This window comes from Lissotriton vulgaris, chromosome 1_1 (genome assembly GCF_964263255.1).
Source record: "Lissotriton vulgaris chromosome 1_1, aLisVul1.2, whole genome shotgun sequence".
In the NCBI taxonomy this organism is placed as follows: Eukaryota; Metazoa; Chordata; class Amphibia; order Caudata; family Salamandridae; genus Lissotriton; species Lissotriton vulgaris.
Window position 1 is genome coordinate 2,028,570,760 of NC_141685.1, and position 27,328 is coordinate 2,028,598,087.

At 46.3% G+C, this 27,328-nt stretch overlaps 1 protein-coding gene across 3 annotated transcripts in view; it reads left to right on the forward strand.

Moving 5' to 3' along the window:
* The window catches only part of KRAS (KRas proto-oncogene, GTPase), an 85,942-nt gene that overhangs the window by 10,878 nt on the left and 47,736 nt on the right, over positions 1 to 27,328 (forward strand). For all 3 annotated transcript variants that reach the window (XR_015295736.1, XM_086920279.1, XM_086920282.1), the window contains exon 2: positions 25,424 to 25,544. Coding sequence is in view for 2 of the 3 variants with exons in the window: in XM_086920279.1 (XP_086776405.1) it covers positions 25,434 to 25,544 (111 nt within the window). In the remaining variant the exon portion in view is untranslated. The remainder of the gene's footprint in view (positions 1 to 25,423; positions 25,545 to 27,328) is intronic.

Sequence of the window (27,328 nt, forward strand, 5' to 3'; positions counted from 1 at the left end):
GTTTCGGCGGCGGTGGTGGTGGTGGTTTCGGCGGTTGAGGTGGTTTTGGTGGTGGTTTTGGTGGTGGTTTTGGTGGTGGTGGTTTTGGTGGTGGTGGTTTTGGTGGTGGTGGTTTTGGTGGTGGTGGTTTTGGTGGTGGTGGTTTTGGTGGTGGTGGTTTCAGTGGTGGTGGTTTCAGTGGTTGTGGTGGTGGTGGTTTCGGTGGTTGTGGTGGTGGTTTCGGTGGTGGTGGTGGTGGTTTCGGTGGTTGTGGTGGTGGATTTGGAGGTGGTGGTTTCGGTGGTTTCGGTGGTTTCGGCGCTTGTGGTGGTTTCGGCGCTTGTGGTGGTTTCGGCGCTTGTGGTGGTTTCGGCGCTTGTGGTGGTTTCGGCGCTTGTGGTGGTTTCGGCGCTTGTGGTGGTTTCGGCGCTTGTGGTGGTTTCGGCGCTTGTGGTGGTTTCGGCGCTTGTGGTGGTTTCGGCGGTTGTGGTGGTGGTTTTGGAGGTGGTGGTTTCGGTGGTTTCGGTGGTTGTGGCGGTTGTGGTGGTTGTGGCGGTTGTGGTGGTTGTGGCGGTTGTGGTGGTTGTGGCGGTTGTGGTGGTTTCGGCGGTTGTGGCGGTTTCGGCGGTTGTGGTGGTTTCGGCGGTTGTGGTGGTTTCAGCGGTTGTGGTGGTTTCAGCGGTTGTGGTGGTTTCTGTGGTTGTGGTGGTTTCTGTGGTGGTTTCGGTGGTTGTTGTGGTGGTGCTTTCCTTGGTTGTGGTGGTGGTTTCTGTGGTGGTGGTTTTGGTGGTGGTTTTGGTGGTGGTTTCAGTGGTTTCAGTGGTTTCAGTGGTTTCTGTGGTTTCTGTGGTTTCTGTGGTTTCTGTGGTTTCGGCGGTTTCTGTGGTTTCTGTGGTTTCTGTGGTTTCTGTGGTTTCTGTGGTTTCTGTGGTTTCTGTGGTTTCTGTGGTTTCGGTGGTTTCGGTGGTTTCTGTGGTTTCGGCGGTTGCGGCGGTTGCGGCGGTTTCGGCGGTTTCGGCGGTTGCGGTGGTTTCGGCGGTTGCGGTGGTTTCGGCGGTTGCGGTGGTTTTCGGCGGTTGCGGTGGTTTTCGGCGGTTGTGGTGGTTTTCGGCGGTTGTGGTGGTTTTCGGCGGTTGTGGTGGTTTTCGGCGGTTGTGGTGGTTGTGGTGGTTTCGGTTGTTGTGGTGGTTTCGGTTGTTGTGGTGGTTTCGGTTGTTGTGGTGGTTTCGGTGGTTGTGGTGGTGGTGGTTTTCTGTGGTTGTGGTGGTGGTTTCTGTGGTGGTGGTTTTGGTGGTGGTTTCTGTGGTTTCTGTAGTTGTGGTGGTTTCTGTGGTTTCTGTAGTTGTGGTGGTTTCTGTGGTTGTGGTGGTGGTTTCTGTGGTGGTGGTTTCTGTGGTTGTGGTGGTGGTTTCTGTGGTGGTGGTGGTGGTTTCTGTGGTGGTGGTGGTGGTTTCTGTGGTTGTGGTGGTGGGTTCTGTGGTGGCGGTGGTGGTTTTGGTAGCGGTGGTGGTTTTGGTAGCGGTGGTGGTTTTGGTAGCGGTGGTGGTTTTGGTAGTGGTGGTGGTTTTGGTAGCGGTGGTGGTTTTGGTAGCGGTGGTGGTTTTGGTAGTGGTGGTGGTTTTGGTAGTGGTGGTGGTTTTGGTAGTGGTGGTGGTTTTGGTAGTGGTGGTGGTTTTGGTAGTGGTGGTGGTTTTGGTAGTGGTGGTGGTTTTGGTAGTGGTGGTGGTGGTGGTTTGTGTGGTGGTGGTGGTTTCGGTGGTTGTGGTTTCTGTGGTTGTGGTGGTTTCGGTGGTTGTGGTTTCTGTGGTTGTGGTGGTGGTTTCGGGGGTTTCTGTGGTGGTGGTTTCGGTGGTTGTGGTGGTGATTTCGGGGGTTTCGGTGGTGGTGGTGGTTTTTTGGTGTGGTGGTTTTGGTTTTGGTGGTGGTGGTTTTGGTTTTGGTGGTTTTGGTGGTTTTGGTGGTGGTGGTTTTGGTGGTGGTGGTTTCTGTGGTGGTGGTTTCTGTGGTGGTGGTTTCTGTGGTGGTGGTTTTGGTGGTGGTGGTTTTGGTGGTGGTGGTTTTGGTGGTGGTGGTTTTGGTGGTGGTGGTTTTGGTGGTGGTGGTTTCGGTGGTGGTGGTTTCGGTGGTGGTGGTTTCTGTGGTGGTGGTTTCTGTGGTGGTGGTTTCGGTGGTGGTGGTTTCGGTGGTGGTGGTTTCGGTGGTGGTGGTTTCGGTGGTTGTGGTGGTGGTTTCGGTGGTTGTGGTGGTGGTTTCGGTGGTTGTGGTGGTGGTGGTGGTGCTTTTGGTGGTGGTGCTTTTGGTGGTGGTGCTTTTGGTGGTGGTGCTTTTGGTGGTTTTGGTGGTGGTTTTTGTGGTGGTGGTGGTTTTTGTGGTGGTGGTGGTTTCTGTGGTGGTGGTGGTTTCTGTGGTGGTGGTGGTTTCTGTGGTGGTGGTGGTTTCTGTGGTGGTGGTGGTTTCTGTGGTGGTGGTGGTTTCTGTGGTGGTGGTGGTTTCAGTGGTTTCTGTGGTGGTGGTGGTTTCAGTGGTTTCTGTGGTGGTGGTGGTTTTGGTGGTAGTGGTTTTGGTGGTGGTGGTTTTGGTGGTGGTGGTTTTGGTGGTGGTTTCTGTGGTGGTGGTTTCTGTGGTGGTGGTTTCTGTGGTGGTGGTGGTTTCTGTGGTGGTGGTGGTTTCTGTGGTGGTGGTGGTTTCTGTGGTGGTGGTGGTTTCTGTGGTGGTGGTGGTTTCTGTGGTGGTGGTTTCAGTGGTGCTTTCAGTGGTGCTGGTGGTTTCAGTGGTGCTGGTGGTTTCAGTGGTGCTGGTGGTTTCAGTGGTGCTGGTGGTTTCAGTGGTGCTGGTGGTTTCAGTGGTGCTGGTGGTTTCAGTGGTGCTGGTGGTTTCAGTGGTGCTGGTGGTTTCAGTGGTGCTGGTGGTTTCAGTGGTGCTGGTGGTTTCAGTGGTGCTGGTGGTTTCAGTGGTTTCTGTGGTTGTGGTGGTGGTGGTTTTGGTGGTGGTGGTTTTGGTGGTGGTGGTTTTGGTGGTGGTGGTTTTGGTGGTGGTGGTTTTGGTGGTGGTGGTTTTGGTGGTGGTGGGTGGTTTTGGTGGTGGTGGGTGCTTTTGGTGGTGGTGGTGGTGCTTTTGGTGGTGGTGATGGTGCTTTTGGTGGTGGTGCTTTTGGTGGTGGTGCTTTTGGTGGTGGTGGTGGTTTTGGTGGTGGTGCTTTTGGTGGTGGTGGTGGTTTTGGTGGTGGTGGTGGTGCTTTTGGTGGTGGTGCTTTTGGTGGTGGTGCTTTTGGTGGTGGTGCTTTTGGTGGTGGTGGTGGTTTTGGTGGTGGTGGTGGTGCTTTTGGTGGTGGTGCTTTTGGTGGTGGTGCTTTTGGTGGTGGTGCTTTTGGTGGTGGTGGTTTTGGTGGTGGTGGTTTTGGTGGTGGTGGTTTTGGTGGTGGTGGTTTCAGTGGTGCTGGTGGTTTCAGTGGTTTCAGTGGTTTCGGTGGTGGTTTTGGTGGTGGTGGTGGTGGTTTTGGTGGTGGTGGTGGTTGCGGTGGTGGTGGTGGTGGTGGTTGCGGTGGTGGTGGTGGTGGTAGTTGCGGTGGTGGTGGTGGTGGTGGTTGCGGTGGTGGTGGTGGTGGTAGTTGCGGTGGTGGTGGTGGTGGTAGTTGCGGTGGTGGTGGTGGTGGTAGTTGCGGTGGTGGTGGTGGTGGTAGTTGCGGTGGTGGTGGTGGTGGTAGTTGTGGTGGTGGTGGTGGTTCGGTGGTGGTGGTGGTGGTGGTTCGGTGGTGGTGGTGGTAGTTGCGGTGGTGGTGGTTCGGTGGTGGTGGTGGTTTCGGTGGTGTATTCGGCCTCCTGGGTGCTTGCCTTTGCAGCTACTTTGTTGCATGTGGAACATTGCGGGTCAGTTTGCTTGTCCCCTGCGGTCGGCTGTCTTGTTCGTTCTGCATTCCCCTTCCTTCCCGATTAGTTATGCTTTCTTGTGCATAGGGTCCCCTGGTGGGTGTTTGCCTTCCTGTTTGGGGCTTTGCCTTGGTCTTGGTCCTCTTCGGTGCCCTTGATGGGAGGGGTCGCTTTGTTGTGATTTCCTGTGGCCCCCGGGGTCTGTTTTGCCTTGCACCAGCCTCGGCTCTATCGTTGCTGTCACGCTCTCGTCCAGGGACCTTTTGGGCGTCTGTGGTCCGTGTCCCGCCTGCCTCTCCTTGCTGGTGGGGTTTGGGTGACCTTCATTTTTGTCGTTCAGGTGGCGTGCTGGTTACCTTTTCTGCACCTCCGTCAGTTCTTGTGGCTCCTGCTGATCTGGGTTGGTTCCGTCTGGTTCCTTTGCTTCTGCCCTTGATTGTCGCCAGGCCTAGGGAATTTTGTTTTCTTCTCCTCCCTAGTCTTTGGTTTGCATCGATTTGATGCTTTAGATTTTTTTTGTAGTTAACATGGGGTTAGGCAGTCCTGCAGGGCACTTTTAGTGACCTTTCTTGAGCAACTTTTCGGTTTCTGTATTTCATATAATCTTAGATCAATCAAGTCTTTATTTTGGCAAATGCCATAAAAGAACAAATAAAATAAGTACAAATACACGATATACTAAAACCATCACTATAAAATCTATGTTATGGCATTAAAAAACTCGATAAAAGGCAAAATAAAAGCATATCAGATTACATATATGCTTAATCGGCTGTCAGACGGGGGACATCTATAGTCTAGGGTCACACAAGTTAAAGTACAGTGCAAATAAAAGCAAAGTGCCAACTTGTTCCCACATAAACAAAGTGCAGTAATGGCAAGTGAGAATGGCAAATAAATTGCGGCCCAGTACCAAATGGTAATGAATTGACTTTGGTTAGTAATCGCAGTCTGATTTTGCCTGATACACCATTTGGAGTATTAGAACCTAGAGATAGCAAAAACTGTGGTTTGGCTGATATCAGTTGGCAAGAACCTATATTCTTCCATACCTAATGCCAAGGTTGCAACATCCTGAAATTAACCATTTGCCCCCCCCCCCCGGAGTGTCCTCCTAAAGCCTTTTAACACCTCCGGGTCTCTTGCGTATTTTATCCAGGGAACGTCTCTCAACCCCGGCATATCAGGGATTTCCTCCAGACCTTGACAGTAGGGAAGTGGCTTTGGAGTAGCCCAGATTCTTCTCCAAAATCGGATTGGTCTGACGCTGAACGTCCGAGATAGGTCTGAGCCCTACATCCAAACTTAGGGGTAGCAATGAAGTTCTGACAGGTAGTCCCTACAGCTGCCACAGGAAACCTTCTGAAGTAACCAGGGCTTTTGAATCCATATTCCCCCATAACTCAGCGCCATAAAGAGCGGCGCCCAGGGCCTAGAGCTTATAAATTTGAATCATAGGTGAAGTTGGTCTGGAGTAAGAGCTCCGATGTACTTTTAACATTTATCCCATTGTAGCATCTGTATGGAACTACTTCTCCCTTTCACTAAAAGCATTTAACCAGAGCGTAGATGCTTTCAGTGCACTAGGTCCGTTTCTGTAACCAAGGCTGTAAATCCTGTTCGCCTGTTAGATTTGCTGTGCATTCAAAGGCTGAGATCAAAGGTTAAAGGCAGTTGTCTGAGGGCATCGGTTTTCACTACCGCCCCGCCATGACGACAACTATTTATATTGAATTCCTGTTAAGCCTGCCATCCGCATAGAAAATATCTACTATAATATTTTGAGTGAATATTGCCCCAATTTAAGATAGTAGTGGCATGCGCAATGACCTCAATGTCATGATGAAGTTATCTACTTTTTTGTAGTGCATACTTTGAATACAGCCGCCCTTTAAGAAGTCTTTATTTTTCTGCAAGCTGGGCCATGTGGGGCTGTGACTTCTAATTGTTATGTTATGTTAATAACATTTATTAGGCGCAGCAGCTGCCCCAGCGAAGGGGCGTCCTGGCGCCTGATCATGTGCACAACACAACAGGTCAGGGCTGAGAAGAGGGAATATTAGATAACAGAGGTGAACAGGTGGGTTTTGATGGCCCGTCTGAAAAGAGTCAGGCTGTTGAGGGCGCGAATGTGTACAGGGAGGGAATTCCATAGATCCGCCGCCAGAACACGGAAAGAACGACCCCCCATCCTGCTAAGCCTGAACCTAGGCTTGTTCGCCAGATGGTGAGTTTCGGATCTGAGGGACCACGTGGGGACGTACGAAGAAATAAGGCCAGCCAAGGCCGGGGGAGAAGAAAGCTTCAGAATCTTGAATGTCAGACAGAGAGCCTTAAATTTGATTCTCTGTCTGACCGGAAGCCAGTGCAGAGAGGCCAGGACAGGAGAGACAGAACATCGTCTCGGAAGACCTACAATGGCCCGTGCAGCAGCGTTCTGCACCCTCTGAAGCCTAGTCGCCTCAGCCTGGTTGACTCCAAGGAGCAAGGCACTCTTGTACTTTATCGGGGAAAGGATAGAGGCCTGAACCACCAGTTGTCGCGTGGGAGGGTCGAAAAATTTGAGGACTGGTCTCAGTCCTCGCAGAATACCATAACAGGTAGCTGCTGTCTTCTTTGTGTGGCTGGTAAAAGAAAGGTTGGAATCCAGCCATACCCCCAGATTTTTGACTTCGGCCACTGGGATGGGCCTCACCCCCAGTTCGAGAGGCCACCACTGGTCTCCCCAGTGTTCCGCCTGCTTCCCTACAATCAGGACTTCGGTTTTCTTGGCATTAAGCTGTAGGCAGTTGTTACGCATCCAGCTAGCCACAGCTATAAGTCCTGCCCGGAATCTGGGCGCAGTCACCTCAGGGTCCCCACTGAGTGTCACCGCCAGCTGCGTGTCGTCGGCATACGATGTCATAGTAAGGCCACATTGCCTGACGACAGCAGCCAACGGTTTCACATACAAGTTAAATAATGTGGGGCTAAGGGCAGAGCCCTGGGGGACTCCCAGTTCCAAAGAGTGGTACGAGGACTGGCCAGGTGGAATGGCTACTTTAAAAAACCGGTCCGAGAGGAACGAGCGGAACCACTGAAGAGCCTTCTCCACGATACCCACTTCCTCCAGACGCCGCAGCAAAATGTCTTGAGACACCGTGTCAAACGCGGCGCTCAGGTCTAACAATAGGAGCGCCGCGGTCTGCCCCGCATCTAGCACTGACCGCAAATGCTCGATCATGAAGAGCAGAGCAGTTTCAGTGCTGTGTTGAGCGCGAAACCCATTTTGACTCTCGTCCAGAATATTATTACGCGAGAGGTGGGCAGACAAAATGGTGTTCACGTGCGCCTCAGTGACCTTGGCGGTCCAAGGCAGGAGGGAGATGGGCCGATAGTTCTCCGGGAGCAAGGGGTCAGAGTTAGATTTCTTCAGAATGGGCTTGACCACAGCTTGCTTCCAGGATGGCGGGACCACGCCCTCACTGAGGGAGAGATTGATCAACTCCAAAATGGGCTCACGACAGAGAGGCGGGAGACAGGCGAAAAACTCCGGCTTCAAAGGGTCTAAGGGGGAGCCAGATTTAATTTTGAGGCTCAGAGTCGAATACCTCATTAGACATGGCCGGTAAAGTTGACAGGGTTTCGGACACCAAGACCTTTACATCACTAGGAGCATCCCCGGCGCCAGCTGGTGTAAATCCTCTGTAGATTTTCTGCACTTTCTCCACGAAAAAGGATGCCAAGCTTTCACAGTGCGAGTCCGTACAGATTTCTTGCGAGGTGGCCCGTTTCCCCATCAGGTCTTTAAGTACCTTGAAGATTAACTTAGATGGGTTAGGGCTGTTGGAGAACTCAGCTGCATAATATGCGGCCCGGGTTTGACAAATAGCTCTGTGATAGGACTTAAGCTGGGCAAAGTACAGTGATTTTAACGTGGGATCAAAAGCTTTTCTCCAAGCCCTCTCAGCTTGCCGGCAGGTTCTCTTGAGCTCGGCAAGAGTCTCATTGTACCAATGGCTACGATTTTTAACATGACATTTTGTCCAGCGCAGAGGTATGAGAGAGTCGAGGGCAGTAAGAGCCCAGTTGCAGAACTGTTCATAGCCCTGTTCTACATTCTGCAGTTTGCCCAGGGGTTGTGTCTCCAATATCCTGACAAACTCCTCCAGCTTAAGTTTACGCCAATTGCGCTTTAAAATCTGTTTATCTACAGGTTTCAGTTGTGGAGTGTCAAGAGGGCATGACACTTTAACCAGCAGATGGTCAGTCCAACCCACCACCATCGGGTCAGCTGATCTAGCCAGAACTAAGGTGGTAAAAAAGGGGTCCAATATGTGTCCTCCTATGTGGGTGGGGGAGGTGACTAGTTGGTCAAGTTGCATCGCTTTTAAGTCCGCCAGCAAGGAGCTGATGGAAGGGGATGATGACTGGTCCAGATGTATATTTAAGTCGCCTACTATATTGAAGTTAGCGCAAGTTGCGGCCAAGGAGCTGACCACATCCACAAGGGCGGCTTTGAAGGCAGTGTCATTCCCAGGTGGACGGTAGATAAGCACACCGCTGAAGGTGAATTGATGACTGACCTTTACCTTAAACGATGCGCTTTCACACATAGGAAGGTCCAAAGCCTTCCACTCAACCGGGAAACAAGATTTAGTCGCCATGGCTATACCACCTCCCCTAGTCGAGCGGTTCAAGATAGACACCATATAGGTAGAGGGGAAAGCCAGGTTAATGATGGCAGTATCCGCGTCCTGTAACCAAGTTTCGGTCAGGAAGATGATATCGGGAAGGTCCTTATCAATCATATCCCGTAGTGACTGATGGTGTTTGACCAAAGATCTTACATTCAAACTCCATATGTTAAGTGCTTGTCCGGTCCATTCCGTATGGATACCACGGACAGTCCTGCTAACTGGGCGAACTCCAGTGGGAGAGGCCAGGGAGAAGAAACCACAGGCACAGTCATATGGTCCTGAAAGAGGGGATAGAGGGTCATGATGACAAACACGAAAACTATCTTTTATTGAGATGAGAGTAGCACGATCGTACCTGAGCGCCGCCATGTTAAACAGACTGAAAATAAGGAGGGAGGCCAGAGTCCATGGCCCGCACCCGCTACCTCGACGCGGACGAGCGCAGACGGGCAGGACTCTGGCACGACTCCGGCTAAGCGACGGCGTCCCACTGCGCGTTCCCGCTGCGCGGGAGAGGGCAGCTTTAAATAGGCGCCTCCCTAAACAACTCGAGCGTCGGGACGCTCCAAAATGGCGCCCGCGCTCCAAACACTTACCCCAAGCCAAGATGGCGCCCAGGAATCCAGCCCCAGGGACCCGGACCCGCCAAATGGCGGTGCGAATTCCAGAATTAAGTGAGAGTAAGGGGACAGCCCAGACACAGAGATCGAGTTAAGAACAGGGGGTAAATAACTCAACACAACCAAAATACACAAAAAGGTAGGTTTAAAAAGCGTAAATATCGCAGCTCGCTAGCAGCGCAACCTGCGCTAATGCAGCATTGCAATTGGTATTCTAAGAGTTCCTTGTGAAATGTTGTCATGGTTTGTATCCTTTTGTCATCCTGATGCTCTCCTGCCCTTCCATCCTGTATTTGCAATAAAGCAAATTACTGCATTTGTGATTATTACCGCAAACCCAGCCCAGTGTGCTGTCTGGCGGCTCGTTTACATCCTTGATATGTCTACTGTTAGCCGTCAGAGATTCACGGCCCCATGGCTCCTTGTTTTTCTGACCCCTCTGTGAACCAGGCTCACGGTACCATGTACTTGTGCTGGGTCGAGCTGGCAATCTGGTACAGTGATGTGCTGCATTTCTTGCAATGGTGGGTGCCAGGTATAAAGCCTGATTTGGCGGTGTGGCGATGTGCTAAATCCTTAATAGGGTCCGGTGGTGGAGTTTCCTTTATACTGCAGGCACTATATAGTGGAGCAAATTCAACCTGAGAATTGTGCACCAAATTGATCACTTACTCTACCGATTTTGTCAGTGCCAGTAATACATGAACTGAAGGTGGGTGCACGGACAGGCTAGGCTACGGTGGCACTTAATAGGAAAGTGTTCCTGCCCTCTCACCGTGATCAGCTTATCCTCTCCGCCTCTAAAGATCACACTACACCTCCAACATTAACCTACTATTCTCCTTGGAAGCTTCCTGCATGTTTAACTTTTTTGTTTTTTTTTGTTAGAGGTGCAAAACGGGGAGGGAGTTTGTCAGAGTTCTAAACTTTATCGGCTAACCTCAGCCAGCGTATCTGTTCTTCATAGAAAGAATGGTCAGTGTTTTGTGTAAAATAGAAATATTCGGTTCAAATGTTTTTACCAACAACCATCGCCTGGGCTGCCTATTACCAAGGGTACCCAGGCTTGATTCTACCTCCAGCCCCTTTCTTCTAACATCTTAAACTTCTTTCCCCATCCCGGTTCTTCCTCATCCCTGCTTTCTCTGTTTGCTACTATTTCCCTGTATTTCTCAGGCTTCTTTCTCCCTTTTTAGCTTTTGCCTGAGCCAGCGCGCATGCGCTGCTCTGCGAGGCATTTAGTAAGGGCTTTTAAACCCTGAACACGCTCGTGCGTGTGTTTCTTTCTTTAATTTTTTTTAATCACCTGCAATTGGCCTTTGTGTGCATCTTTCTAAGAAAGACAGCACACAAATGGTCTAAGGTGGGTGCATGTCCCTCCTTCTCTGTCCCCTGGCCTAGGGTGCTCGGGAGCGAGCAGTAGCACCATCTGTTTCCAATTGTCGCGTTAATTGGAAACAGATGGCGGTCAGCGCTGGTTATCTTGTTATTGACACTGCCCTGAACTGGTCATTAGTGATTTTCACTGGCAAACAGAAGAGCTTTCTGGTGCTAGTCACCAGGTCGCCTAAGATATTGTCCATTAGGGTCTAAGCAGTGCACTGTAGGGGCATTAAGATTGTGCTGCTGATCTATCTAATGAAGTACCTCGCCGCACAGTGATATCCAAGGTAGTGGTGACATTTCTGAGGACTTTTTGGAAAAGGCTAAGGGGGTTAAAGTTCACATACAATTCTGGTCAAAGATAGAGGTCTTCAGTCCGACGCAGTTTAGGAGGTAAGTCAAGTTCCTAGTTTGTGGCAGTTGCCTGCACCCCCAGCTGGGGGAGCCCAGTCTCCTAGAGGCAGCCTTTATGTCACTTTATTGTCAGTCATAGCAAAAATGTGCAAAACTCGAGCAGAGTCTGTGGACAGTTTTTGCACGCAGTTGTTTTTTAGGTCTCGCTATTCGATGCGCACGCATCGAGCTTGCGAGGATATAGGGCTTTAACCAGAGTTTAACCAACAAGCCGATTTGGTACAGTGCACGTGGCTTTCAGGCGTGGCCTAAAGCGCGTGCACAGCATCAAATCGGCTTTTTGTGTAAACATCTGTTACTTAGCTCCGCCAGCAGCTCTTCCCGCTCCGCCCCTTGCTCTCCGCCCCCTGCCTCCCCAGCCGCCAGCACCTCCCCTCATCAGTTCCCCAGCAGCATCTGTTCCCCAGCCTGCCGAGAGCAGCTCTTCCTGCTCCGCCCTCTCCCCACTCTCTCTCCCCCCTCACGACGCTCCTCCCGCTCCGCCCCCTCCCCACTCTCTCTCCCAGCACTCTAGCATACAGCACGGAATTCAGGCATCAGCTGGACATGTGGAAAATTTCCCAGATTCTTATAGCGCAACTTGTACAGATTGCATAAACTGCTCGGCACTATTTTGTTCTGTGATGTTGAGATCACTCACACTGACACATAGACCTTGGTCTACTCTTACTCGAACAGCCTATAATCCACTTTACAGCAACACATCGCCCATAACAAGGATGCTCCGCCAGCAGCTCTTCCCCCTCCCCACTCTCTCTCCCCTCACAACGCTCTTCCCGCTCCGCCCCTCCCCACTCTCTCTCCCAGCACACCTCCCCCTCCAGCATACAGCACGGAATTCAGGCATCAGCTGGACATGCGGAAAATTTCCCAGATTCTTATAGCGCAACTTGTAGAGATTGCATAAACTGCTCGGTAAAGAAAGAAAGTTACACACTATTTTGTTCTGCAGCTCTTCCCGCTCCGCCCCTTGCTCTCCGCCACCTGCCTCCCCAGCCGCCAGCACCTCCCCATATCCGTTCCCCAGCAGCATCTGTTCCCCAGCCTGCCGACTTAGTCGATCAGCCTATAATCCACTTTACAGCAACACATCCCCCATAACAAGGATGCTCCGCCAGCAGCTCTTCCCCTCCCCACTCTCTCTCCCAGCACACCTCCCCCTCGCTCCGCCCCTTGCTCTCCGCCCCCTGCCTCCCCAGCTGCCAGCATTCCACACTGACACAGCCTGCCGAGAGCAGCTCTACACGTCCGTGACCCCAGCACAGGCCCTTAAGTGTTGCTCAGTGACACCAAACTATGACACAGTACGCACTCTACGGGGATACTGCCTTTCCTACCCTTTGACCTACAGTCTGTCCCTACTCGAAGGAGATAAACTCGTTATCTTAAGACTCTAGAGTAGATGTTAACACAAGGCCTTCACACTGCCATCCCCACATACCCGTTCAATCACTAACCACGCTCACCAGGTCGCCGGCCACCTCTCCGCCCGCACTCGGCCTCGCGCAACAACACGATCGCCCGAGCAGTAGGACAGAGCAAGGGTCTTGAAACAAGCACTCTGATTGGCGCGCTGCAGTCGCCTCGCCCACTGCCATTGGCTGTTGCCGTTAGCGAGCTGCGTAGGTGAACGCGCCAACTTCTGCTGTGCTTAACTAAATCATGTGGTTTGTATATCAGCCTTAATTATCTTCATGTGAAAAGGCTAGAATGAAACTGGAGTTTTTACTTCTGCTTGTCACACCACTTAATGTAGTAGTACTCTGTGCTGCAGGTAAACCGCAGATGTGGCCTAACGACCAGAGCTGCCATCTAAGTCATGTAAATACAAAACATGTTGCATTACAAATGCTACAGGTGTCACATTCGCAAAAGTTATAACTATTGGCATTGTAAATGACAAAGCTATCAATTTAGCTATTTTAAAAACCAACACATAAATAAAATATTTTTCATTTACAAGACCAATAGCTACAACTTTTCTAATGCGAGACCTATTGCATTTCCAATGCTTGTCTCTCTTTAGACCTCTTTGCAACCTCTGTGATTTAAGATATCTTGCTACTCACGGAGTGTGTGGCATTTGTTAATTTCAGTAAACTTTGTTGTGGTTATTTGCAATTGCAATTTGACATGCTGCATCCTCGAGCCTTTGATAAAGGTTGATAAGAGTGTTGGGCCTATTGTTCTGTGATGCAATTTCCTGTGTAGTCATTAGGGGGTAAGTGAAGCTTGATGCCATCAGCTTCAGTCTATGTACAATTTATTGCTATTTTTTTACATCCCAAATTCGGGGCCTATACTGTCTTTTTGTTCCGTAGGCTAGCTAGCTGTTTCCTTGTGTCGTACTGAATGTGAAGAGGGGGACATGTTATATCCTTTGTTGGTAACTTCCCTGGGTACCTGTGAGTGCTGGCTGAAGTGTCCAGGTTAATCTGTCCTGTGGAGGTATATATATGACATTGAGTGCACCATGTCATGGTACTGTATGAGTCTTACATGCAATTGTGACGTGAGAGCATACCATAATCATTTTTTTGAACTAACACATTGTTTTATTCAGTGCTTCCATTTCTAAGCACTGTAAATTGGTTAAAGGGTTGAGTTGCCGTGTCAGGATTGAAACCAGTGATCTGCAGATCGCAGCAAGTGTTAGAGGTGACTGAGCCATCTTGCCCCCATGTCTGGTTATGTCAGAGGGATCGATGCCTTGGTAATTGTAGAGTATTTAATGCTTTGGTGATGTCCGCATTCTATCACATGGTAATGTTAAAGTTGTTCATGCCAATGTGATGGACGAGAGAGATCCACATCAGAGTGGTGTCAGAGTGTTGCCTGGCACGTTGATGTCGGATTTTGTTCCATGTCAATAGCACCGTGATCCATGCCACGTTTACTCAGACCTGCCAACTAAAACAAAGTTCACAATGAGGAGGGGGCATGACCGAGGAGAAGGCTGGGCCTCATGCCAAGAAGTACCAAAGAGGCACTTTTGCCCCTCCCTAATCCCAAACCCCCTCCACCAAAAAATAAGCTTCATCAGGCTGGTGGCGATGTTCTGGGGGTGTTTACACACTCCTTAATGGACGTCAGCAGTTTGAAGTCTCCCACAAAAAGCTGGAGAAGCAATGTTTACAGTGTTTTTCAGCTTGTGTCCCCTGCCACCATGTGATATTGGCTCCTCACCGGGTGACCGTGTGAAGGTGTGGCATAAGGTGGCACCATGTGCGTTGGCAGGTCTGGCATGGTGATGCCACAATGTTTGATGTCCCTCATAGCTTGGCTGACAGTTGGTGCTGTTGGCATCTGTGCTGAGTTGAAGTAAAACAATTGTCCTTGTTTGGACAATGGCCTGCGAGCTGAAGTAGCTTGTATTAAAGAAGGTCTGTGCCTGATATAGGGTGGTCCAAAAACAATACCTAGCAACCATTGGGACAGGCCGAAGTTGCTAGCATTAAAAGGACAAAAAAAACTCAACGTTTATTGTTAATACTTTTTTAATATGGTCGTTCAGTTGTGCATAATGCTCTCTTGGTCATATATAAGGTAACAAAAATGCTTCGGACACTACTTTATTATAACTTTTCAGCATGCAGCAGTCTTCTGTACAGCAAGGCTTAAAGACAAGCAAAGTCAATATCTATGGCTAAACACTTATAAGGTCCCAAAGGCGAGACCTATTGGCTATGCCAATGATTGTTTTGTGTGTCTCTTGATCTGGGTCCATGCTCTCTATTCCAGGCGGAATAGACGTACCGGTGCCCACCACCGGCTACTCAAATTAAGTACTAAAAGCAGGAGCTGACTGTATGAAAAGTAGACATGTTCCTACACTTTCAGTATTATCTTTTTAAATGTATTTAAAGGTGCTTAAACTTGTTTTCAGTGGGCTGGACTGAGTTGCCCTGCCTGTCAAGTGGCCTCTCCTCACGATGCAGGTTGAATTGCATTATTTATTTAGTGCAGCGGTTCTTAACCTGTTAACTTCTGAGGACCCCACACTTAATCATTATTGGAAGTCCATATACCCCCTCTGAGTCATTACAGGAAGCAGAGGACCCCAGCCTAAGCATTTTAGTTACATAACGGTTGAAAAATGTCAACCGTAAATTTCGCTTTTTTAGTTATATACACTTTATTAATTTGTTAATATCCATGAAGCCTGCGTTGGCTTCATGGACCACGGGTTAACTACTGATGTTAGAGCTGACATACTACTGGCGACACCTTTCTCTTCAGGCAGTTTGGGCTTTTTCACCTGAACCACAAGACACATTCTTGAGTTTTTAATCCTTTTTAAAAAAAATTTTTTTATTTTTTTTAGACAAAGGATATACATACACATGTAACAATTATAATACTTCGTTGTAACGTTCAGCATTTTATCGGCATTAGGTAGCTTGTTATTGAATGGGTGTTCGGAGGCCTTATGGGCTGGCGCCCTTTGTGGTTACAATGTGGAGGGCCTGTTGTCCTAGGTTCTTTGCCTAGTTGTAACATAAAACATAGAACATGTAGAGGATTAGGTGGGCTAGGTCCCCTTTTGCTTTCTCGCAGTTCCAGCATCTGTCGTACTCTTAGACCCAGTTTCTCTAATTGCGCTCGTGTCCATGAAACCTGGTGCAGTAGCCAGAATTTCGTCTGGGCCAGCAGTGGTGATATCATGTTGTGTGTTTGGGACTTCCACATGGTTTGTAGTTCTTGTTCTGTGAGTTTCGAACCTATCTGTCTCCCAGTAGCTTGTACTTTTGGCGTTAAGTTTTGAGTTTGCTGGACGTAGGAGTTTGTACAGGTGAGAGACTTGGTGGCCGGTTTTGTTTGTTTTCCATGTATTGGAATATTGAGGGGGTGAGCCTGTTTAGGTTTGCTTTTTTAACGGCCGATTTGATAGCCAGGAAGTTGTAAAGCTCTATGTCGGGAAGGGTGTGCCTATCCCTTAAGTTGTTGAACGTGAGGGGGGGGTGCCTTCTTCCTCCAGCCGAGCTGGGTACGAGAGGCCTAATTGTTTCCATTTTGTTACGTCTAGGGGACTGCCCCTGTATTTGATTTTTGGGTTACTCCAGAGTGCTACCCGCCCTGAGTTTTTGATGCTTATCTCTAGTATTTGGTCTACTTTAAGAAGGGCCTGTTTTGTTATCTTGAAGATCTGGTTCCCTTTTAGTGCCTGTTTGTTGGTGGTAAGGAGGGTTAGTGGGTTCGTGTTAAGGATGGCTCTCTATTAGTAGCCATGTAGGAGTGTATTGCTGATTTTGGAGTACCCATTGCATCCCCTGCCTGGCCACAAAAGCAGTCTGAAAGGTTCTCCTGTCCACTAGGTTGAGGCCTCCTTGTTCTTTCCTCAATCTTAGTTTTGGGAGGCCTATTCTCAGCTTTTTGTCTTTCCAGATAAATTTGTTGACTATTTGATCTATTTTCTTGTGGAAGTCCTCAGTTAGTGCTAGGGGTAGCATGCTAACTATGTAGTTGACTATTGGGGTGATCATCATTTTAAGTGTTTCTATTCTTTCCCACCAGGTAATAAACTTGGGCGGAACTATACACAATAAACTTAGGGGTCTAAGAGCTGAACCAGACATGTATTCGCTAATGTAAGTCCTATGTCTAACAAGTACTATAGGAATACAAAAAATGAATGACAGACCAAATCGGCAAAATATGAAACGCCTGTAACCGTGAGTCACCCCAGTTGTTTGGATTCCCATCAAAGTCTTGTAAGATCAATATTCTCATTTGGTAATCCTTAACGGGTATTGTGTCTCTTGATCATTGAAATCACATGCATACCCTCTCGGATGGTTCGGGGTAGCGACCACAATCACACAGATATCCCAAATGATGTAGATTCGATGGGAAAAGTGCAGTGCGAAAAGTAAAAGTGGTGATTTAAAATAGGATAGGGAACTAACAAGAAACTTTTAATGGGCGTTGGCCCCTTCCTGGTTAAAAACAAGAACAGTTTGGCAAAATCGTCGCAGTGATAACAAATAACTGCGAAGAGACCAACATGTTTCAGCCACAGAGGAAGATGCCTCAGGCTTTCGTCAGGGTCTCTGTTCTTAGATAAGCTACTGCCTATATATGTGTATTAACGTGTGTGAAAAATTATACAAAAAAACAAGTGGAAAACAACAGAAAAGGATATAGTGTTCCTTCATCTGTGCGGACTCCTCTTCGGAAGCTGGTACTTTGTTACTATAATAGGGGGACAAACATACAAGTGAGACACTTCCAGCTACTCTGGTCTGTATCATACAGTGCAAGGAGTCAAAAACGTTGTCAGCCTTCGATACTCACCCAGTGCTTCCGGGGAGTGGACCTCACCTCTTCCTGGACCTGGCTCAGGATATGTGAGACCCCGCTCTACGGGAACAGAAATCGACCTCATGATTATGATAACGGAGGGATCAAGGGTAGATCTACTCTTGTGCATATTACATGAAGTCAAAGGAATTCTGAACGTAGAGTACACTGTCATACACCATCAAGTTCCCACACCTGTGTCACCTGCTGTGCCAACTCAACTACGTTAATGGATTCAATTATATTAGTCTAGAGTGACTAGAGGTATCATAAAGATCAGTATGATACCTCTAGTCACTCTAGACTAATATAATTGAATCCATTAACGTAGTTGAGTTGGCACGGCAGGTGACACAGGTGTGGGAACTTGGCTACTAATAGAGAGCCATCCTTAACACGAACCCACTAACCCTCCTTACCACCAACAAACAGGCACTAAAAGGGAACCAGATCTTCAAGATAACAAAACAGGCCCTTCTTAAAGTAGACCAAATACTAGAGATAAGCATCAAAAACTCAGGGCGGGTAGCACTCTGGAGTAACCCAAAAATCAAATACAGGGGCAGTCACCTAGACGTAACGTAAGTAGGAACAGCAGTGGGAAAAGTGGGCAACCTTGTCTAGTCCCTCTTTGGAGATTAAATGGGGTTGAATTAGATCAGTTGATCGCAATCTGAGCTGTGGGATTTTTGTAAAGGGCCATGACCTCTTAACTTGTCACCTAGGTTGTATGCCTGCATGCATTCTTCTAGGAAGTGCCACGAGACTCTGTCAAAGGCTTTCTCTGCATAGTGTGATTACAACTGCCGAGTTGTATGAGTTCGAGCAGTGTTCGATGACTTGACAGAGGAGTCTTGTGTTGTCACTTGACATACAATTTTTGATGTATCCTACTTGTGTGTTCCCTATGAGCTGTGGCAGTATTCTGTTGAGTCTAGTTGCCAGGATTTTGGCGTATAATTTGCAGTCTTGGTTTATGAGTGATATTGGCTGATAGTTTTTTGGCCACTGTGTATCTTTCCTGTGTAAAGCTTCCAGAGCCGGAAATTACTTCCCTAAAGTTATCCGGTGTAATTTGAACTTCCATAAGCCTATAAAAACTCACCTTTTCAAACGCTACCTGAAACCAGGAAATTAAGACCTACTACCCCGCTTTGCGAGCTACTGTGAGTGCTTGATGCTTTGATTAATCACCTAACTTGTTTCTGGTGTGTTATTGGGTACTTCTGTTTCGTACATAAACAATGTTTGTACTTATGTACACTGCTTCTAGTTCTGTAGTGAACTGTTATGTGAAGCACGCAGTTACCCACTGGTGTGGTCTGTTGTGTAATTATTGCTATAAATAAATGAACAGGGGTGGTGGGTGACATTTGAAAGTGGTGGGGCGCAAAGTGATTTGCATACAGCACCGTAGCGAGCGAGCGAAGCGAGCGAGCCTGAACCCCAAAAGGGGGGTTTGGGGGGATAACCCCCCCCCAAAAATTTTTTTTAAAAAGAAGAAAAATCGTGCATTTTCAAGCAAATTTGAGAAAGCAGGAAGGTTAATAAAGCAATTGTGAAAGTGCAGTTATTACATTAATAAATGGCATAACATAGGTAGCTGCTTATTCAGTATAACCACAGAGCTTCATACATTCCGTCCTATTACAGACTACGAAATCAGCTTCAGCAAGGTTTCCAACAGCATAACACCCCTTTGCTACATACAGATTACAGGTTCAGCCACATGATGAAAATAGCAACTTATTCAGTGTGATAATTAAGGGAGCAGAGCGCATGGAAAACATATTTAGTGATGGGCCGAGCAAAACACAACAAACAAATTAACTTCTTTCATCTCCTTTATTTCAAACCATTTACAGGGCTCAGGTGTTTTAAACCTTGTGATAACAACAAGCTAATTTGGTGAAAGCATACTTAGAAATCTTTATTTATGTATTGTAATTGTAGACTGGACCAAAAAAACGAGTGAAGGGGCTTCACCAAAGCAGATATGAAGATATGGCTCTTTACCCAATGCAGATTTTAACATTACAAAAGCCCTCCCTGTGGGTCTACTGACCGCAATAGTGTCAAGCTGGGCAGTGGCAAATTTGAGGTATAAATCTTTTGTGATGGTAACATCCCCGGGGCTTAAAGTGTCATGTGCAAAGAAAAGGTCTGGCCTTCCTATGTCCTGGAAGGATTCCTTTATATAACGTATCCACTGGATTTTTTTTACCATATTCCAAGGCCAGACAATCTGCTAAGATCAGGCTGGTTAAACCCTTATCTTCACATGTCCACATCTTTATGCAGCAAAGTAAGGGTCTAATTACCACTTGGTCCACCATATAATCAACCTCAAAGTCTTCATGCACAGACCAAGCTGGCGTACCTTGGGGGACTCGCAGGACCCGGTGCAAAAACTTGTTTTCCACCACATGTAGCCTATGAGAAGGGATGTACCCCCAAACCTCACTGCTGTATAACACTTTCGCAGAGGCCTTGGATTTGCACAATTTTAAAATGACCTCCAGTGCCCATGATCCCAGTCTGCTAGCAAAGGTTCTAATAGCACCCGCAGATTTGTCCAACTCGCTAAGCTTCCCATTTAAGAGGGCTCTCCATTGTAACCAGTCGTTGAATAACACACCTAAGTAGGAAAAGACCGGAACCGTTTGCGAAAATATGGAGACCAATTTTAAAACTTTTCATCCGTGTCCCCCGACGTCTAGCAACTAATACAATCAACTTAGCAAAATTAACAGACAGGTCCAGCCTGTCCATAAAGGAGACAACGCCGTCTATTAAAATCTGCAGGCCGCTGGCCGTGTGATCATAATTGTCAAGGGATTAAAACACCACATTAATATTTAAAGGCAAGCCTTTTAGTTTTATTAAAAGATCACCATCTTAATAATAAAAATAACTTTGATTTGATAGGGAATCATCAGTAAAATCAATGCATTTCAATGCCATATTTAAAGATTGTGAACAATAATAAGAAGCATTGAAATGTTTAACAATAAACATGAAGATTGTGAACATTAATAAGAAGCATTGAAATGTTTAATAAACATGAAAGCAATTTTTTACTGAATGCAATGTTAAACATGTGTTAGAATCTTTCTTCTTCATGTCTCAGTCCTGATAATAGAGCCGTAAGACCAACCACAAAGGGTTCCTGCAGTCGGAAGACGAAGAGCAAATACTCTAGCTTCAAGAATGCTTGAAATTATCACAAGCTTTTCCTGCAGTCATGTCCTCTATACCCCAAGAAACATAGGGTCCATTTTTGTAAGCTATTTTTAGGGGCCGCAACACTCCCTGCAATTTACCCAAGCACTTATAAAATACTGGTGGTATCACTGCCCAGATTTGGGCACCCCCATGCAGCAACATTTATTTAAAGTAGCCAAAGAAAGGCAGGGTACGGTGTTCCCGGGGATGGGGTCGCCGGGGAGTACCACAGCTTGGAGAGGGGGTTTCAAGCCTCTTGGCCCATATAAAAATAGATGTGCAACATCTTTGTTGTTGTTGAGACAGCCATTGAGATCTAATCTTTTGATCCGCTGGGTCCACTCATCCTATGCAGCATGTAAGATACATAGATTTTGAACTGTAATTTCTCAAAACGTACTAAACAGATTTACACCAAATAAAAAAAATGCTTTCTTGCTAAACATCTAGCTTGCTGCCAAATTTGGAGTATTTCTGTTCAGTCCTTTTTTTCTGCATCAGTGTTCAATTCCCCCTTTTTCCCAGGCCCTGCTTGATGGGTCACCAAAAGAACTTTCCAGGAAAGAACCTAGGTTGATACCTAGGTTGATGAGACTATTTTTTGAAAGTTTTGTGAAGATTCATAATACAGCGTCAAAGTAATACATATATATGTGTATATGTATGTATATATTGCACACCAGGTGCTGTCAGGAAACGCCGTTTGCCTGCCTTCAAGCGCCGGTCCCAGCGACAGCTACCACGATACAGCAAAAGTTCAATTCCACAAGATAGGAACGAGGCGCCACACAAAATTCGATTTCTGGTAGGTTTAATTGCCAAACAACAACGCGTTTCAGCCGCAGAAAGGCCTTTGTCAAGTTGTTTTACGATACCTCACAGTCACCATTTTGTATGCATGATGTCACAATGGACATAGAAGAAACACTACGGTCCGCAATTGTGGGTTTCACCAAAACAAAACACAAACTCTTTTATACATGATTATGTCTCTAAAAATGATTATAAATCATTATTGAAATTCTGTTGTGTGTATTTACATAATTTGGTACCGCAATGCCGATTTGATCATCATGATTCCATTTCTTCACAGATTTAATGGAAAGGGAAGAAAAGAAAACCGAAAGGAATTGCTGGTAAAAGCATCCATGTTCTTTCTCTTCATTAATTTAGGAGAAAGCGATGAAAGGAAACATAGGAAAATATACACCTTAAGTGCTGCCTTCCCAATGACATGTACCAAGTGAATTGTTGAATAGAACATATATATAAACAATGCAAAAAATTATTATAGTACAAGTTAATTCATTAAATTGATTAGACGCTTGGTTATACACATATTCAATTAATGCCAAGTGGCCCATTATTCTCGATGTGCAATAAATGATAATTTCATATTCAATCGAATATTTAGTCATGTGAGATATGTTTGTTAAAGGGGTTCCTCTAAATCATCCATAAAATATACTGGTGAAATACCCACGTATGATAACAACATATAGCGCAAGATCAAACAAACTAAAGACTAATGGGCAAGCATTGGGGACTCATTCAATCAGACACCACAATAGGTAAAACCATTGGCAATTTTCCTGTCATCACATATCGGAGACCAAAATCCCTAAAGGATAAATTGGTCCAAAGCTACCAAAATCCTGAAACAAAATCTACATGGCTTCAAACCACCCAGGAATTGTACAAATGTAATGCCTGTAAGGCTTGTAAATCCATCTCCAGCTGCAAAACCTATAAAATCCACAATGGGAGAGAAAAGTGCATCAATAAGTTCATCACATGCACCATTGAGTTTGTGGTGTACTTATTGGAATGCCCATGTCGCATGCATTACACCGGCAATACGAAACTAGCCCTAAAAAAAGTATTTTGGAACACCAAAGAGCCCTTACCAACATGGATATGGAGGTGGCGTAAGGAGATGCAGGCAGAAAAGGGATGTAATGGGCTAGCAGTTAGATACTACAGAGGAAAGTGTGAAGGGGGAAATGGGAGGGACACTCTAAATGGTGCTACTCTTTCTCTCCACAGACCTTATTATTGTTTAATTCAGTCTCATATTTCAAGATTTAATTCATGCTCAATGCTAGCTATTGTCAATATCATGCAATATCATTCATTTATCTGATACTGCTAGTAAGCACTGGCAAAGACGGCCTGGCTTGGTGTGTGTTTGTTGTTGTTGTGTGATATGCCTGGTTGCAGTATCAGAAAAATTAAAGACAGACATGTAGGTACTGCTCATGTGGCATGCTGTGTGAAGCACACAATTCTCGCTGCCATACATAAGGCCGTTCACAGATACACATATTTTGCCCAAAATAGGAGGTGTTGGGTGAGGTGTGTGAGATTCAAAGATTCCCAACTGCATCGATGACCAGAGCCAGGTGCCCTTCCTCATTAAACCATCTGCTTTTGCATGTGAACATGTACAACCATGCTGGTTATTTTTTCTAATATTAGCCCATTTTGCATATACTTTTACATTTACATGCAGCTGTTTTGGTTTTATTTTGAAGGTATAGTGTTTTTCCCCACAGGTGTTACCTTTCCAAGTTCTTACTGCTGGCCCCTTTCATAAGGCAGCTGTTTTTTGCACTAGCGCTAGGAGAAACACAGGGGTGCGCCATATTCTTATGAATACAGCGCATCCTTGCATTTAAAATATGTCAGACCTCAGCAGCATTGCCAAATTTGGCGTAGCACCGCGCTCAAAATTTATTTTGAAAATATGCTCCTGAGTGTCCTACACCACAATAGAGAAAGAGTAGCCAGGAAGGGAGTGATAAGGCTATTAAAATGAGAATGTTCGATGGTACAGCAAAATATAAAAGAGATTCAAACACCTTGGGGTACAGAGTACCCTGCCTATGGAGCGCATAGTGAACCTTTTGCATATGAGAGTCTTTCCTGCTTACAAATAATGTAATGTGAACACCAAAGAATCAGAGACAAGTGCACGGTAGTACTGAGGGGCACAGGAAGCGAGTATATGCTATGAAATCACAGCAAATACTGCAGTTTGGTATAAGGGATACTGCCCATGACATGGATTAAAAAATACTTTGGGCTGAAGTAAAAGTTGCCGTTTTTGGTGCAGAATAATTTACAGCTTTCTACCACAAAGGATATTGGCCCTTTATTCAATGTATTCTTTCCAGATTCTCCTACTGCACAAAGTATACATCAGCACGGACAAAAATAATCTGTATTTTGAACGGTGCAATGGGCCCAAAATGCAAAAATTATGTGATAGCTTTGTGTCATAATGATTTTCTGCTGTAGGGATCTTCGCGTGACTGCACATTTTTTTTTTGAGAGGGAGCGTACCAGCAGGTCTGAGCAGATTGTGCTATACTTAAATGTAGAGAGTAGGGACACGTCTTAGAAACAAGCAGATTCGCTGTACTGGACACCTGCACTTCAGATTTTCCATTTGGCTGCACTGAACTAACTGAACTCATCTCACACAACCACGCGCCAAAGAACAGACTCCATCGCTTGCTGGCATCCACCGTCCATCTGAAAGAGCGCTCTGGTCGAGAATGAACTACAATTCCATCAAAATCATAGGCAGCGCTATATTTCTGCAAATACAATAACACAACTAGTTTCGTTCAATGAAAAGTATTTGAAAGTTGTTCCTAGTCCATTCAAAGTTTTAAATTGCTAGATGTGCGAATTACGAAATGCGACGTGTTTGATAGCGAACACGTGCACACCCCCATTTCATCTTTTCATGACATCGAAGTGTGACGTACTTCGTGTGGGTGACAGTCTGGATTTGTGCAAATACTTCTGGTACATTATTGTGCTCTGCTGCCTGTCTACCGCCTTCCATAACTAACGGCATGAATAAGGACAACACATCTCTGTCGGCGCCGCCTGCTCCTTAGCGCCCTTTGCCCGGACCCCCATATCCTTTAGCGGTGTGCGCGGCATGTGTCTGTGAGAGACTGAGTGATTAAGGCAGGCGGCGCAGAAGTTTTTATAACTTGAGCCCATGATGAAACGTGCAGGCCCTCCTCCCTGACTTGTGTGAAGGAGCGTGCCTGAGTGTGAGAGAGAGTTTACTCGCCTTCCTCACGGCACTTGCCGCCTTTCCTCTTGTTATGTTGGGAGTCATGCCTTTCGCTTTTATCCCCTGCATGTCCCCATCTCTGCGCGCGTGTCCCCGTCAGGTGTGAGCAGCCACTGTGGCACTGCTTATTAATTATTATTAACTTACCAGCTCGAGTGACGGTCTGTCTGACCACGCCGAACTCGGTGTCAGACTCTAGTGCGCAACTACTGGAAACGTCACCGCGCACGTCCCCGACGGAGGGGGGCACAAAGACTACTCGCCCTGGCGCCATTTCAAAGTACGGGGCCCAGCAGACACACCCCCTGGTCCCTCTCAGTCAACTTGACTAAATTGACGCTAAGGCGCATGCGCGGGCAAGTTTCCGCCCGTAATTAAATTGCGCAGCAGAGTCAGTTGACTTGTAACCTAACCCAGCCCCACCCCCTGCGCACTCCCTATTTCATCGGGGCTGTCCCGGTCGGAACCCCCGAAGCGCTGCATTTTATTTAGGTGCTCCGTGCTCTCTCTGTTGCAGCCGCAGGTGCGTCCACCAGGCTTAGTGGGGCTACGCCCCTACGCCCCAATGGACGCACCGCTGCTGTAAATGAATACAAATTGTTTAAAAATGTTAATTCACAAAGATTTTTTTTTTTTTACCTTGATAATGTAAATGGCAAAGCAATCCCATTTTGAGGGCAGGAGAAGGATTCACACCTCCACACTTGAACCCTTAAAATAGCAGACTACATTCTTTAATTGGTTCTCGCTGCCTTAGTAAAGAATGATGTGGTTGAAATGATCAGTATGGTTAAAGCATTGGACAAGTTGCAGTAGTGAGTTTATTTTAATGTATTGAAATAACCTTTGCTTCCCACTCAGGTATACTGAAATGACGGAGTACAAGCTTGTAGTTGTTGGAGCTGGAGGCGTTGGCAAGAGTGCCTTGACAATACAACTAATTCAGAATCATTTTGTGGATGAATATGATCCTACGATAGAGGTAAATAATTGTATTTAGGCTAGTCACTTATTTCACTTTTATTTCTATTGGTTTTGTCAAAGGTTTGTTTCCACAAACATTGTAATTTGTAAAGGACATTGTTCCTATTCGGTAGCCCTGAATTAAAATCGACATTCAGTAATATTTGTTTTGTAAATAGTTACGTGGGTTTTATGTTTATATCCGAGCACCTAACTTTTGTAATGCACTGGTGCTGTAAAACAGTTGCATACACATGTAGCTGTTGATGTAGCTCTAGTCACAGTTCTTATTTTTAACTACGTTCTAAATGTTGCATTACTGGATTTTCCAATGTCTATTTTTTTGTAAAAATGAATAAATAACCTGCAATGCAAAAAACGTTCCGAAGTATTATATAAATGTTCTGTTTTTAGTGCGCCATGGACCTACCAAATGTATTCTACTTTACACAGATAGCGCAAGGGTCCAGTAAAACAATTGATATAAGTAAAACCATGCTCTAGATCAGTTATCTGAACAGGATCATACTGATTTGGAAGCCTCTCCATAAGAGACTATGGAGACGTTTTCATTTGCAATTTAAACCCTGTTTGTGGGTTGTTGTTTTTTTTGGGGGGGGGGGGGGGAGATACGGAGAAAATCTTTATTTATCAATGTTTTCATAGCATTAAAACTCTGGCTTTCAAGTCCTCGGAGGCATTGGTTGTATTCCATGCATGCCAGTTAGTATTGATTGCAACACCACTATGCTTCCACGTCCTTTGGCATCAACTTGCAATGCTGCAAATATTTATTTTCTTGCTGCTGATCCTACCCGTGGCAAGCACTCTTACAGAAGAGTTAATATAGTGCCAGCCCTCTAATTATTAGCAAGTGCTTTTAATCCTGGATTGGTGCATTCATGGTTTCCCCACAGAAAGAGGCAACTTAAAATAGTATAATTCTCCAAGTTCTGCCAGCACCTTCTCTTCATCTAGAACTGCTGCCATAACCAAGTGCAGATCCTACAAGAAAGTGTGCTGCTTTCTTTAAACCCACTCCTGTATCCTTTTTCTGGCCACACAAAATTAATTCTGTTTTCACCATTCAACCTGGCAGGGTTAAAAAAGGAAGAACTAGGGAGTTTTCTTCCGCTTTTAGGTGTTACTGAACATGTAGGTAGATTTATTTTTAGGAACCCTTCAAAAAGTGAAGGAATACATTGTAGCATTCTGTTGAAGGGACTCATCTCTATTGGTTAATCTTTGTGACCCCACTAATTTTCTTTTGGCTTTTTTGTTTTTATGTATGCAGAAGATACAGATTCAGTTAAATTACCAAAGGTCTAGTTTCCTTGGTAGACTATCTAATGGGTGCCTTCTGACAATGGAAACTATCCTATAAACTGTGGCAATGGAATGGCTGACCTTCATAGCCCAAAGTTAAAGCACTAAATAGCTATTGCTTCTGGCATCTGTCAATATTTAAACGTATTTTCCATTGGTTTTCCTTTCGGCATAGAATCTGCGACAGAAATGCTTTCAGATCATCCTGAAATGATTACAATGCCTGATACTTGGTTCTCATCGGGTCCTACATCCTCCAATTTTATTCGGAGTGCTGCAACCAGAATGATCTTTGGTGACCTAGTGGTGATCATATTTCACCTGTGTTGACCACTGTTAACTTGCTCCCAGTAGAACAGCATATCCTGTTTAAAACGATTCGTAGCCTTGGACTAACCCCACTGTCTAACTGGTTCAAGTGTCAATGTCCTTATTGCCACCTGCGCCGACCTGGTCCTTTCAGTAGTTTCCAAGTTT